The sequence below is a fragment of the Carcharhinus amblyrhynchos genome, chromosome 28 (assembly GCF_965287045.1).
Source record: "Carcharhinus amblyrhynchos chromosome 28, sCarAmb.v2.hapA, whole genome shotgun sequence".
Lineage (NCBI taxonomy): Eukaryota > Metazoa > Chordata > Chondrichthyes > Carcharhiniformes > Carcharhinidae > Carcharhinus > Carcharhinus amblyrhynchos.
This window is the reverse complement of record NC_137351.1, coordinates 8,181,821-8,197,494: the sequence shown is the minus strand read 5'-3', so window position 1 is coordinate 8,197,494 and position 15,674 is coordinate 8,181,821. Positions and strand designations below refer to the sequence as shown.

The 15,674-nt window shown below is 45.2% G+C and overlaps 1 protein-coding gene across 1 annotated transcript in view; it reads left to right on the top strand.

The window, feature by feature from the left end:
• st8sia2 (ST8 alpha-N-acetyl-neuraminide alpha-2,8-sialyltransferase 2) overlaps positions 1-15,674 on the top strand; it is a 47,129-nt gene that overhangs the window by 15,096 nt on the left and 16,359 nt on the right. The window contains exon 3 of the mRNA XM_080214249.1: positions 6,424-6,558. Within this exon, the coding sequence (XP_080070375.1) occupies positions 6,424-6,558 (135 nt within the window). The remainder of the gene's footprint in view (positions 1-6,423; positions 6,559-15,674) is intronic.

Below are 15,674 nucleotides of genomic sequence, written 5' to 3'. Positions count from 1 at the left end.
GTTTCATAGAATCCCTACAGAAGGATGCCATTCAGCCTATCAGGTCTGCACCAACAACAATGCCATTCAGGCCCTATCCCTGTAACTCCATATATTTATCCTACTAATCCCCCGCCCCCGACACTAAGGAACAATTTAGCATGGCCAATCCACCTAATCCGTACATCTTTGGACTGTGGGAGGAAGCTGGAGTGCCTGGAGGAAAAACACGCAGGGGAGAAGGTGCAAACTCCACACAGACAGTCCCCCGAAGCCGGAATTGAACCAAGATTCCTGGTGCTGTGAGGCAGCAGTGCTAACCGCTAAGTCCATGGAGAGCTCTTCCCCACTCGGGTTCTCAGTTTACATCAGGTGTTGTTTGAAGTTAGTCCAAACATTGACTGAGCTTTATAAGAACATAAGAACATAAGAACATAAGAAATAGGAGCAGGAGTAGGCCATCTAGCCCTTCGAGCCTGCCCCGCCATTCAATAAGATCATGGCTGATCTGTCGTGGCTCAGTTCCACTTTCCCGCCCTCTCCCCATAACCCTTAATCCCCTCTCTTATCAAGAACCCATCAACCCGCTTCTTAAAAATATTTAGCGAGGCAGCCTCCACCACTTCAACGGGCAGAGAATTCCAGAGATTCACCACCCTTTGAGTGAAGAAGTTCCTCCTCAACTCCGTTCTAAACCGCCTCCCCTTTATCTTGAGGCTGTGCCCCCTAGTCCTACTGTCTTTTTTGAGCGGGAAGAGTCTCTCCACCTCTATCCTATCCATCCCATTCATCATCTTATACGTCTCAATGAGATCTCCCCTCATTCTTCTAAACTTTAACGAGTACAAGCCTAGTTTATTCAGCCTCTCCTCATAGCTCAATCCCCTCAACTCCGGTATCAGCCTAGTAAACCTCCTTTGCACTCCCTCCAGGGCCAAAATATCCTTGCGTAAGTACGGCGCCCAAAACTGCACACAGTACTCCAGCTGCGGCCTCACCAATGCCCTATACAGCTGCAGCAAGACCTCCCTACTTTTATATTCAATCCCCCTCGCTATGAAGGCCAGCATCCCATTCGCCTTCCTGACCACCTGCTGCACCTGCAAGCTGGGTTTTTGCGACTCATGCACAAGGACCCCGAGGTCCCTCTGCACCGTCGCCTGCTGCAGTTTTTCGCCACGTAAGTAATAGTCCTTCCTACCATTCTTCCTTTATCCAACGACTTTACACAGATGGTCAGAAAAATTAAACTCCGGTCAGAATTCTACAGGCCGGGATTGAAGGAGGATGGTCAGTGACCAGAGTACAGTTTGGTTGGCTTTAGAAAGGTAAGATCGCCATGGTCTCAGATGAGAGACTTTGAGGGGGAGTTGACCGATGGTAATTTAATGTGAGGATCGCCACACCTCAGGTGAGGGGTGGGGTTGAGAAGGTGAGGCCTTCATGAATGCCCTCAGCCGATACGAGAATTGAACCCACACTGTTGGCATTACTCTGAATCATTAACCAGCCGTCTAACCAACTGAGCCAACCAGAAGCAGCTTTTGGCACCAGCGGCCCAAAATTTAATAAGTTTCTGTGCTTCTAAATGCTTTCATAAGAACATAAGAACATAAGAAATAGGAGCAGGAGTAGGCCATCCAGCCCTTCGAGCCTGCCCCGCCATTCAATAAGATCATGGCTGATCTGTCGCTGCTCATTCCACTTTCCCGCCCTCTCCCCATAACCCTTAATCCCCTCTCCTATCAAAAACCCATCAACCCGCGTCTTAAAAATATTTAGCGAGGCAGCCTCCACCACTTCAACGGGCAGAAAATTCCAGAGATTCACCACCCTTTGAGTGAAGAAGTTCCTCCTCAACTCCGTTCTAAACCGCCCCCCTTTTATCTTGAGGCTGTGCGCCCTAGTCCTACTGTCTTTTTTGAGCGGGAAGAGTCTTTCCACCTCTATCCTATCCATCCCATTCATCATCTTATACGTCTCAATGAGATCTCCCCTCATTCTTCTAAACTCTAACGAGTACAAGCCCAGTTTATTCAGCCTCTCCTCATAGCTCAACCCCCTCAACTCCGGTATCAGCCTAGTAAACCTCCTCTGCACTCCCTCCAAGGCCAAAATATCCTTGCGCAGGTGCGGCGCCCAAAACTGCACACAGTACTCCAGCTGCGGCCTCACCAATGCCCTATACAGCCGCAGCAAGACCTCCCTACTTTTATATTCAATCCCCCTCGCTATGAAGGCCAGCATCCCATTCGCCTTCCTGACCACCTGCTGCACCTGCAAGCTGGGTTTTTGCGACTTTTGCTTTCCAGTGATCCTGATGGAGGTTTTGTGGTGTCTGTGCGTACACACAGGTATAGACGTTAGGTGGAGTCTTGTGTTAGGGTCTGACTGAAAACTGATGTGTTTCTGATCAGTTTCAGATCTTCTGACACTGTGTCAGAAAAATTTGGGGAAGGGGGTGTCATATTGAGAGGCGGGGCCTAATCAAACTGGCAAATCCTGGCTGCACTGAGGTCTGAGCACTGTTTTATCAGGGTGCCCTGATCAGAGCAAAAAAAAAATCTCTTCCCCCCCCACCCCCAACACTCTGCAATGAAAGCTGGCATCTCTTCCACCCTACAGCACCCTCCCCCAAGCAGTCATTACTGGCATCGCGCACCCCTCCCACCCTTGCGATCAAAGCCAGCATCTCACCACCCCACCCCCACAAATAATCAATTCTAGCTCACCACTCCCCAACCACAACCCCCTGAATATCACTGACATCGGACCTCATTCTGCCCCTCCTCCCTGCCAGACAGTCAATGCCATCATCCTTCCCAATCCCCACAATCATAGAATCCCTACAGTGCAGAAAAAGGCCATTCAGCCCATTGAATGTGCTCTAACCCACCTTTCTTTTACTTTACTCAGGCTCTATCCCCATAACCCCACGTATTTTCCCCACTAATCTACATATCTTGGGGCAACACTAAGGGGCAATAAGCATGGCCAATCCACCTAACTCGCACACTTTTGGAGTGTGGGAAGAAACTGGAGCATCCTGAGGAAACCCACGCAGACACGGGGAGAATATGCAGACTCCACACAGACAGTGACCTGAGGTCGGAATTGAACCCATTGGGAGGCAGCAGTGCTCACCATTGTCCACCATGCCAGCCACCCTTTGTTTGGAAATAGACGCAGGACCAGGCCATTCAGCCCTTCCAGTCTGGTCTGCCTCTCAATACAATCAGAGCTGATCTTCTACTTCAAAGTAATTACCGTAATGTAACATTACCCCCGGAATCAAAGCTGGCATCTCCTCTCCCTCCCCCCCACCCAAACAAAAATCAATACCGGCATTCCCCATCCCCTCATTCCCCCGGACATTGCACACATCAGAGTCCCCAACTGGATTAGGTTCCATGTCAATAAGGCTGAACACCTGATTGATGCTGTAATAAAAAAATTACACCCCCAACCCCTCTCCCAGACACACCTTTTGAACACAACTTATTTCATCGTAAAGAGTGCAGAAAAGATTTACTAGGATGCTATCGGCACTTGATGGATTGAGTTATAAGGAGAGGCTGGATAGACTGGGACTTTTTTTCTCTGGAGCATAGAGGGCTTAGGGGTGACCTTATAGAAGTCTATAAAATAATGAGGGACATGGATCAGCTAGGTAGTCAATATCTTTCCCAAAGGTAGGGGAGTCTAAAACTAGAGCACACAGGTTTAAGGTGAGAGGGGAGAGATACAGAAGTGTCCAGAGGGGCAATTTTTTCACACAGGGAGTGGTGAGTGTCTGGAACAAGCTGCCAGAGGTAGTAGTAGAGGCGGGTACAATTTTGTCTTTTAAAAATCATTTAGGAAGTTACATGGGTACGATGGGTATAGAGCGATATGGGCCAAATGCAGGCAATTGGGATTAGCTTAGGGGTTTCAAAAAAAAGGGTGGCATGGACAAGTTGGGCCAAAGGGCCTGTTTCCTTGCTGTAAACCTCTATGACTCTATGACTAACCTCAAGGGAAATGCAGGTGTCAAATTCTGCGGCAAAAAAAAATCACGTTTTCTTCCGGTGAAAGCCAGCTGTTGTTGCCCACGAGCTGCTCCCGGGGAACCTGAGCTGATTTCAGAGGCACGAGAGCCTCGAGGAAGTTCATTGAGTCTGTAATTATTCACGACAGTGCGAGTGCACAGCAGTGTTCCCTGACAGGCTCTGTCTATCACAAGCACACAACACTCGCTGACAGGTCGGTGCGGAATGTAAACCAGCAGCACCTCGCTGGCAATCAAACCACAAGCTACAAGCAGCGCAAATTAATACTGATCTTAATTCAGAAGTAAGGCCTCCTACACCCATCAATCAGTCTGCCTCCCTGCAGGAGTTCTCACAAATATATTAGTAATCTAGCGTTATTTACATTTTGTCTTTATGCAAAGCTCCTTTCCTCCAGCTATCTGCGTTCCATTAAAAAAATGCATTTGCATCCATATTACACCAGAGCAACCAGGTCTGCAGCAGAAAAACAAGCCCTCCAGCCCATCTGGCCTAAGCCAGCACTTATAGAAACCCTACATTGCTGAAGGAGGCCATTTGGCCCATCATGTCTGCACCGACAACAATCCCAACCCAGGGCCCTTTCCCCACAGCCTGCTAATCCCTGTAACCTACACATTCCTGGACACTGAAGGACAATTTAGCATGGCCAATCCACCTAACCTGCACATCGTTGAACTGTGGGAGGAAACCAGAGCACCCGGAGGAAACCCACGCAGGAACAGGGAGAACGTGCAAATTCCACACAGCCAGTGGCCCAAGGCCGGAATCGAACCCGGGTCCCTGGAGCTGTGAGGCAGCAGTGCTAACCATTGTGCCATCGTGCCATCCAAACTCAAATCTATTCTGCCAGCAGTGGGATGCTCTTATGCTGCGTACAAGTTTCCTCCTTCTTTGTCTCTCTTTATCTAACCCCATCAACATATCTTTCTTTCCTCAATAAAAAATGCTGGAAAATCTCAGCAGGTCTGGCAGCATCTGTAGGGAGAGAGAAGAGGGTTAATGTTTCGAGTCTGTCTGGCTCTTCATCATAACTGAGAGAGAGGGAAAATCTGTAAGATACAGATTTACACAGTAGTTGGGAGAAGTTGCAACAAAAATGCCTCCATAATTTGCCTATCATACTTTCTTGTCTCCCTCCTACACTTATCCAGTTTCCTTTTAGCACAGTGGTTAGCACTGCTGTCTCACAATGCCCAGGACCTGGGTTCAGTTCCCAGCTTGGGTCTCTGTCTGTGCAAAGTCTGCGTCTTCTCCCTGTGTCTGAGTAAGTTTCCCCCCAAAGTCTGAAAGATATGCTGGCTATGCTAAATTCTCTCTTGGTGCACCTGAACAGGTGTTGGAGTGTGGTGTCTAGGGGATTTTCACAGTAACTTCATTGCAGTGTTAATGTAAGCCTACTTGTGTCACTAATAAATAAAAACTTTAAGTACCTTTATACCATTGACTCAATTAGTTCATATACTATAAAAACAGAAAATGCTGGAAAATCTCAGCAGGTCTGACAGCATCCGTGGATAGAGAACAGAGCCAACGTTTCAAGTCTGGATGACCTTTTGTCAGAGCTTGTTTCAAATTCAACATCTGCATAATTTGCTTTTTTATCTTAGTTCTTATGGTAGCAGGTTTCACATTCTAAACATGTGCTGGATGAAGACATGTGGCCTGAGTTACCTCACTTACATTCTTTAGCTAACACCTTATTGCACTATTAACAATCCTCAGCATTTATCAGACAATATATTTCACTTCTGAGTGATTGTTATGCAGAGCAGGAGTGTCCAATTTACAACTTTCCCCATTCCTGAGATTCCAGTCTACAAATCCCGGGCAACTCAGTCTCCAATATATCTCCTCATTGTTGGAGTTTCCGGTTTGAAATCAGTGGACCCGAAGGGTTGGAAAAGGTTGGCTTTCAGCATGGAAAGGTGATGGCCTAGTGATATTATCACTGGACTATTAATGCAGAAACTCAGCTAATGTTCTGGGGACTCGGGTTCGAATCCTGCCACGGCAGATGGTAGAATTTGCATTCCAGGAAAAAAAATCCGGAATTAAGAATCTCCTAATGACCATGGTTTGATTGTCAGAAAAACCCATCTGGTTCACTGATGTTCTTTAGGAAAGGAAATCGGTCGTCCTTATCTGGTCTGGCCTACATGTGACTCCAGATCCACAGCAATGTGGTTGACTCTCAACTGCCCTCCAAGTGTAATAGGAATGGGCAATAAATACTGGCCAGCCAGTGACACCCATGTCTCATGAATGAATGAAAAAGTTGCTTCCTTTGTTAGGTTAATCCTGAATCAATTCCTCCTTCAGTTGTCCATTAAGGCATGTCTTATTAGCTGTGTGTGTGTGTAGCACTTTGAAATCAATGCTTGTGGTTGTCTAGGGAGGAAATGATCACAAACACCTCATCTGCTGTGCCGCGGGAGAGGATCGAGAGGAAAGAGAGCATCCAGCGACAGGCAAGACTCCTTGACATCCCGGAATGGAAGCTTAATACTACGCTAACTGCAAGGATAAGGTGAGGTTCTGCGATTCACAATAGAGGATTCTTCTGAACTTCCCAGGTTTGAAAACTAGAACTCACAAAACAAATTAACTGGCTAGAACTGAGCCTCTGATTTGTTCTTTCTTCCATCACTTCTCCAAAAGGTGTGAGTGAGGGTTCAGTTCCTCAGCAACTGGTCACCTGCTCCAATAATTTGCCAAGTGGTCTACTTTAACTTTATATAAAAAAAGCAAAAGAGATAGAACTCATATTTCTATCATCTGTTCCACAATATCAGGACATCACAAAGCACTTCCTAATCATTAAAGTATTTTTGAAGTGTAGCCACTGTTGTAATGCTGAAATTGTGTCAGATAATTGGGGCAATACGGTGGCATGGTGGTTAGCGCTGCTGCCTCACAGCGCCAGGAACCTGGGTTCAATTCCAGCTTCAAGTAACTAACTGTCAATGTGGTGTTTGCACGTTCTCCCCATATCTGCATGGGTTTCCTCCAAGTGCTTTCCTGCTTCTGTTAAAATTCCCATGGGGAACTGCAAACCAGAATAGCAAAATTTACAGATTGGGAAATGAAGAAATTATCAACATTTTTACTTGAACAAGAATCAGAATAAACACAAAATACATGTCAATTAATAAGCAAATGATGCTTCATATTAAAAGGTAAATTTCACTTTGAATAATTGATGCAACAAAGATGGTTCAATGCAACCATAGGTATTGGCATCATTCCCCCGACACATGTGACGCTATGTAGTTGCAAAGTTCTACACTATGCGGCTCTTCATTGACACAGAGTGGATAGGAATCCTATCCAACAACAACTTTCAGTTTTGAATTTCATGTGTTACAATTCAGATTGGATACCTCAAGGTGTTCTGTGAATCTCGCCTGACCTGTAATATTTTATGTTGGATTTGGCTAGGGTGAGCATGAGAGATTTCACACCCACGAAGAGCTTTTATCAAAAACAAAGTTTAATTAAGAATATTGTTGACGTATACAGTAAGACACTTAGCAAGAACTTTTAACAATTATGAACAAGAAACACAACAACCACAATAATGTATAACTCTTAAGGAAATATCCCTAACGTGTTCCAATCAAAGCCAACATCCAACAAACCCTCCAAATAAGCACAATACAGCATAGATTAATGCCCACTTGTTACAGGAATTTAGCCTTCTGGGTTGAGTGCTGGGAGAGAGGGCGGGGATGTGGAACTGAGCCACGACAGATCAGCCATGATCTTATTGAATGGCGGGGCAGGCTCGAAGGGCTAGATGGCCTACTCCTGCTCCTACTTCTTATGTTCTTATGAATCTCTTGTGAAGCAATTCAGAAGAGGTTGTAATCGAATCTGTTTCCCAAAACACAACTTCTTTCAGGCAAGGTGACTGATAATGACTGATAATCAGCAAACTGATAATTGTTTTAGAACCAAACCAAAGAGAACAGAGAGAGAGAAAGAGAGTGCTTCTTAGCTTGCTGCTAAAATAGCTTCCAACAAAAATGAACTGAAAGTCCTATCACCTGACTGCCACAGTTTAACTCCACCCCCAATGACATCGCTGAAGTTATAAGCTGCAAGATTTAAAAAGAACCTTTCTGAAAGGCATTCTCACATGACAATGTGTATAATTATCATCAGCAAAACACACCTCTATAAAACCCCTCCTTCCTCAGGTCACAAGGGCCTGATGTGTAGCTTTCCAGAGCTCCTTTTAAATTGACTAACCAGTTCATGGCCCTTTCTGGGAATACACTCAGCTCTTCAGTGTCACTGAACTATTCACCTAGCTTCCCAGCCCTCCTCTAGACCTACAATCCTTTCAAAAGTTTCCAAATTTTAGACCTTTTTAGCCAGCTCACACAGTGGCAATAAGAGGTCCTGTCTCTTTTTCTGCCAATCAGAAAATCTGATCTCTTCCTGAGAATGTTGTGTTTCCTTTGCTGACAAGGATTCTCTATGTTCCTCTTTCTGTCTTTGTCTGCTTTCTCTTTGAGTCTGCACCTGTACATAGATAGCTTTTACCCTCCAGCTCATCTGCTTGTTACTCTCCTTTGTATCTGCCACTCTCCTTTGGGCAGAATTTTGTGTCCCCTCCCACCAACAGGATTTTCTGTTCCCGCTGAAGTCAGTTGTCTTTTCAATGGCTAACCCCTTTGTGGATGAAACCTCATGGTGTCTTGACCATAAAATTTTGCCCTTTGTATCTGCCAGCTCCATAGCTTCATTGTTAATGTCCTTCTTGTTGGCACTGCTTCCCGATCAAAAGACAGAGCCACATGGACTAATGTTTCTTAGTATCCAAGAAAATGATTCCCTTTATAATTGATGAAAACTATCACAAATTTTTTTCAAATATTCTTAATCACACAGATCTTAAAAATAAGTTAATAATTTTCCATACTGCTTCCAGATCAAAGGTCATCACACAGTTATGTTTCCTGCACGATATCAATTTTCCTGAACACTGAAACTCAAATTGATTTGATTCGATTTGATTTATTATTGTCATATACATTAACATGCAGTGAAAAGCATTGTTTCTTGCGTGCCACACAGACAAAGCATGCCATTCATAGAGAAGGAAATGAGAGAGTGCAGAATGTAGTAATACAGTCATAGCTAGGGTGTAGAGAAAGATCAACTTAGTTCAAGGTAGGTCCATTCAAAAGTCTGATGGTGGCAGGAAAGAAGCTGTTCTTTGTCAGTTGGTACGTGACCTCAGAATTTTGTACCATTTTCCCGACGGAAGAATGTAGACAAGAGAATGTCCGGGGTGTGCGGGGTCCTTGATTATGCTGGCTGCTTTTCCGAGGTGGCAGGAAGTGCAAACGGAGTCAATGGATGGGAGGCTGGTTTGCATGATGAACTGGGCTTCATTCATCCTTATGCTAAAATCCCTCTACGGTCATTCCTGTTGTTAGCTCTGTATCGTCCTCCAGCCCTACGACCCTTCCAAGAATTTTGCACTCCTCCAACTTTGGCCTCTTGTGCACCCTCAATTTCCTTCACCCCCCCTTTCGCAGCCGAACCTTCAGTGTTTTGGCCTCAGCTCCGGAATTGCCTCCCTTTCTGTCTTTCTCTCCGAGTTTAAGATGCTCTTTGCGAAACTTACCTCTTCAACCAAGACCTGCTTAAGTGGCTTGGTGTCGAATTTATGTTTCATTACGCTGCTGTGATATGCCCTGGGATATACTAGTGCATTAAAGGTGCTAAGTAAATAAAATTGTTGTTGCTATTTGGGTGTTTTCCCGGGTGTGCATGTTACAACACTTGTCGCCATTTCCCATTGACAAGAGCCCTTACATCCTTTTTCACCCATTGAATTCTGATTCATACACTGTCAAGGTGGAGTGTGAAATCAGACAATGTGGTGACTCCAGGTTCAGATTTTTAGTTCGATTGAGATTTCTGTTAATTAGGACAGAGCTGTGTAATGGAAGGACACCGATGCTGTGATCTCAGTTAATGGTCCAAGGAATTAGAGCAGGCACCAAGCGCCAGTACTCACAGATAGCTGGCAAGGAACTGGCCTCAGCGTTGCAGTATTAGCTGTTGCTCCTGACACACACACTGTGCAAAGGAAGCGCCAGTGAAGAATCGTTGGCACAGCTGAATCCGGCTCCCAGCTGGCTCAGTCTCGTGGGGGAGCACTTCAGTTGGCAAGGCTGGTGAGAGGGGGATGGGGGATGGGCGTAGTCTGGCACAGAAATCTGAAATAATAGGCTTGAGGAGAAGCACATCTTAACATCAGATATCCAGAGGTTAAGCAGGAAGAAGGAATAAGAGGAATTGGAGTGGGGGAAGGGGTGGTTAGAAGTAATTATACAGTGCTGGGACTGCAATGTGTGTATGTAAATGTGCAATGTATTATTAGAAAGAAACTTGGGGAACTGGAGCCATTAATTTGAATTGAGTGACATGAGATTGTAATGTTGACTGAGTCTTAAATTCAGAAAGACAATATGCCAAGAAAATATAGTCAATTGTTTTTTTTAATATCCTGGACTCAAAATATTATATCAAAGAATCCATCCTGCAACCACTCTTGTTTTCGCATTGTATAGTTTGCAATGCAGGCATAAAACGGGAGGCTAATGAAGCTTACTATTGTTACCAAAAATAGAGGTGTAACAAATACAGATTGTAGAATGGTATAAACCGATCAGCAGAATCGGTGACTAGGCGGCAGATGCAGATGATCGCAGCCAAGTATAAAGTAACCATTTCCGGAAACAGAATAATGAAGGGAGAAAGATTCATGATGAATGAAGGAACAGCTACGTTTAGGGATGCAGATAATCGGATGCGGCGGCACGTGGCACAGTGGTTAGCACTGCTGCCTCACAGCGCCAGGGATGCAAGCTCAATTCCTGGCTTGGGTCATTGTCTGTGTGGAATCTGCATGTTCTCCCTGTATCTGCATGGGTTTCCTCCAGGATCTCGGTTCCCTGCCACAGTCCAAAAGATATGCTAGTTAGGTACATTGGCCATGCTAAATTCTTCCTCAGTGTACCCAAACAGGCGCTGGAATGTGGCAACTAGAGGATTTTCAAAGTAACTTGATTACACTGTTAATATAAGCCTACTTGTGACACTAATAAATAAACTTACCTAGTTCATAGAATCCCTACTGTGCAGAAGGAGGCCATTCAGCACCAAGAACAAGCCCAGTAACCCCACATATTTACTAGCTAATTCCCGACACATGGCCAATTACCCTAATCTATACACCTTTGGATTGTGGGAGGAAACCGGAGCACCCAGAGGAAATCCACACGAATGCAAGGAGAATGTGGAAACTCCACACAGATGGTCACTCAAGGCTGGAATGGAATGTGGGTCTCTGGCCCTGTGAGGCTGCAGTGCTAACCGCCGCTGCCTCTATAAAGGGGATAATTCAAGAATAAGAGACTACAAATTGGGCAAATGGGGTTATTGGTTTTGTACACTTGGGCACTGATTATAGAAGCAAGGAGGTTATGTTAAACTTGGGCAGTAGATTGATCAGGTGACGTTCAAAATACTGTATATTATCTGGAACGTTGCATTATAGAAAGGATATGAGAGTCACAGGAAAATAAAACAGTGAAATTCACTAGGATAGTACAGGGAATGAGGGATCCTTGTTGTGAATGAAGGTATTTTCAGCCTTTTCACAAACAGAGGGATAAGGGGGAAGGATAAGGATGCTTTTCAAAATTCTGAAAAGGTTTGAAAAATTCACTAATGAAAGATTATTCTTCTGCAGCGCTGCCGCTAACAAATATTATTTCCAGTGGTTGGATACTTAATAACAAGGGAATCAGATTCAGGATGAGAGCTGATAGAACAAAAGGGAGAGTTGGGAGAATTATTTTTGCATTAAGTATTGTCAGAACATGGGATATTGCTTCACTGAGGCAGAGACAATAACACAATTCATAAGGGAACCGGATAAATATTTTGAAAGGGTGAATATAAAAGCCTTTATCGAAAGATGAGGCAAATAGGATTAGAATGGTTCTTCAATTGAAAAAATAGCACTGAGGAAAAATAGTCTCTTAGCGTCTCAGAATTGTGAGCCACAGAAGGAATGCATTTAACATCCATGCAATCCCTACGGTGCACGAGGAGACCATTCAGCCCATCAAGCCAGCACCGACAACAATTGCACCCAGGCCCTATCCCCATAACCCGACATAATTAGGCTGCTAATCCTGCTGACACCAAGAGACAATTTAGCATGACCAATCCACCTAACCTACACATCTTTGGACACCAAGGGACAATTTAGCGTGGCCAATCTACCTAACCTGCACATCTTTGGACATTAAGGGGAAATTTAGCATGGCCAATCCAGCTAACTTGAACATCTTTGGTCGTTTAGCCAACTATGATTGTGTTAACTCTTTCAAACCATTATCAATTAGTCCCAATCTCTGCACTTTCACCAGAGCCCTGCCCATGTTTCCTGTTTCATGACTTATCCAATTGTCTTTTGAAATTCAGTGCAAAATCTGCCTCTACCACCTTTCAGGCAACACATTCCAGCTCATCATAACTCACTGGGCAGAATTACCAGGGTGGTGAGCAGGGAGTTTGTGCGTAAGCCGTTCCTGCCAACTCTCACAGGCTCACTGCCATTTTTCACTCCATTGAGCTCTGAGTGGCAAGGGGCATGACTTCAGTCTGCCCTTGGAAAGAAGTCCTGCCTTAGAATGTTATCGGCCAATGCTCTGGATGTCCTGTGGGACCAGGAGGGGGCAATCAAGGAGTAGACCAGGACAGGGAGGAAGGACCAGAGCTCTCAGCTCCTGGAGGGGACTGTGTGTCCCAAATCTCAAGGGACCTTCAGACTGAAGCTCCCCCTTCCTCCTCCCACTTCCCAAAATGGAAAATTGTTTATTTTTGGGTTATTCACCCTGCTCTGCCCAGCGCCCGCCAATCTAAAGATTGAGCAGGTAAAGGGCCTTAAGTGGCCACCTAGTGACTGCCTCAGGGCATTAATAGGGGAAAGGACAGATATCCAACTCGAGGCTTAGCCTTCCCAACCGTGAAGCTGTATCTGGGTTGGGGAGTCCTGTCCATGCCATTTTACATTCCCTCCCCCAACTGCCTCAGAACCCACTTGGGGGGTGGGGGCAGCGTAGAATTCTGCCCACTGTTCATCCCCTGCTCAGAGTCTCATGCCAATTATCTGTTTATGTCCCCACCCTTCACCCCTGGTTACCAATCCACCCACTGGGATCAATCTTTTCTCCATATCAAATGAATCAAAACCCTCCATATCTATGAACTCGCCCCTCATCTCCCTCTGCTCAAGGCAGAACAACCCCAGCTTTTCTCGACTCTCCACACTCCTTCATCCCTGCTACCATCCCGGGAAGATGGTGGTCATGTCGATGAACTGTTAATCTAGAGGCCCAGGCTAACGCTGTGGGGACATGGGTTCAAATCCCACCATGGCAGTTGGTGGAATCTAAAATTAATGTATAATCCTGAATTATAAAATGAATTGCAGTGACGATTGTTGTAAGAACTCAGCTGGTTTGGTGCTGAGGGAAGGAACTGCCGCTCTTTGACCTGTGTGTGAATTTGGACCCCCAGCAATGTGGTTGACTTTTAACTGTCCTCTGAACTTGCCGGGTAAGCCACTCAGTTCAAGAGCAATTAGGGATGGGCAAAAAAGAATGCTGGCCTTGCCAACGACAACCACATCCCATGACAACATTTTTAGAAATCAGGGTATAAAGTTAAAGTTTATTTATTATTAATGTAAGCCTCACAAGTGAGGCTTACATTAACACTGCAATGCAGTTACTGTGAAATTTCCCTCATTGCCACATTCCGGTGTCAATGCGCCGAACCAGCGTGTCTTTCAGATTGTGGGGGGAAACCGGAGTACCCGGAGGAAATGCACGCAGACACGGGGAGAATGTGCAAACTCCACACAGACAGTGACCCAAGCCGGGAATCAAACCCAGATCCCTGGCGTTGTGAGGCAGCAGTGCTAACCACTATGCCACCGTGCTGCCGACATATAGAATCATAGGATCCTTACAGTGCAGAAGGGGACCATTGGGTCCATTGAGTCAGAGTCTCCCTGATAGAGTTTCCCACTAAGGTTCTCTCCTCCGCCTTATCCCTGTAACCCCACACATTTACCATTGCTAATCCATCTAAGTTACACGCCCAGGGACCCTCAGCGTTAATTTACTATGGCCAATCCACCTAACCTGCACATTTTTGGACAGTGGGAGGAAACCAGAGCACCCGAAGGAAACCTACACAGACATGGGGAGAACATGCAAACTCCACACAGACAGTGACCCGAGGCTGGAATTGAACCTGGGTCCCTGGCGCTGTGAGGCAGCAGTGCTAACCACTGTGCCACCGTGCCACCTTTCATCACCTTCACCTTTCCTAAAACATTGTGCCCATTCAGCTAAAGCCTTGCCAGTAATTTATAAAGGGTGAGCATAACTTCTTTGCTTTAGTATGTTGTGCCTTGTCTGTTCTGTGGTTGTTACGGTTTGCACTGCAGGATCTCCATGTCTGCCATTAGAGAGACCTCTGCTGGATAAAAGAAACTGGCAAATAACCCAAAGTCCCTATGCTCAGGATGAAACTTTTATCTGCATTACCTAACGGAAATTCCCAGCATGCACAGTTAAGGTCACGTTCTCCCAGGTCACAAATGGAACGTTCTCAAGAAGGATCCTGACTATTTTTTGCATTCAATCATGAGACATGGGCATCACTGGTTGACCAGCATTTATTGCCCATCCCTAGTTTGGCCTTAGAGTGCAATTGAGAATCAACCACATTACTATGGCTCTGGTGTCACATGTAGGCCAGACCAGGTAAGGATGGCAGATTTCCTTCCCTAAGGTCATTAGTGAACCAAATGGGTTTTTCCGACAATGGTTTCATGGTCATCAGTAGATTCTTAATTCCAGCTATTTTTAATGGAATTCAAATTTCACCATCTGCCGTGGCAGATTCGAACCCGGCTCTCCAGGGACATTAGCTGAGTTTCTGGATGAATAGCCTAGCGATAATACCACTTGGCCATCACCACATTGGAATCTCACAGCCGGAACCTGAAGCTAAAAAATCAAACAGTGACGACACTTCAAAATTGTAAAGTGCTTTGAGATGACATGTAAAGCATTATACAAATGCAAATCTTTCTTTGGAGGGGGGGAAAGAGTGGGGGAAGCAAATCTAATTTGATTTTTCTCTCAGGGTAGCCAATGAAGTTTAACTGAAGTGTTGCTGCCTGATGCAATTTTTCAAAACCATTTGGCTCAGACGAAACATGAGATTAAGCCCGGGATGGAACGCAGTGCTTCATCTGGTTAGCTTGGATCTTGCTTTCCCCTCTCGTGACCATGAATTGGATTCAATTTCAATTTGTTTTTTTTTGGATGGAATAAAAATTCAGAGCAAAAAAATTGCCAATCCTTTCCAAGAGCTGGCATGCGGGCTGAATGGCCTCCATTTGCAATGAGTGATTTCATGATGAAGGCACTGTTGCTGAGGACGGGGCTGGCCGGTGTATTATGGATTACTAGTGTAAATCTAAATAATGTCATAAACTTCATTTTCCTATCATTTACAATTTTCTCTCTTTCC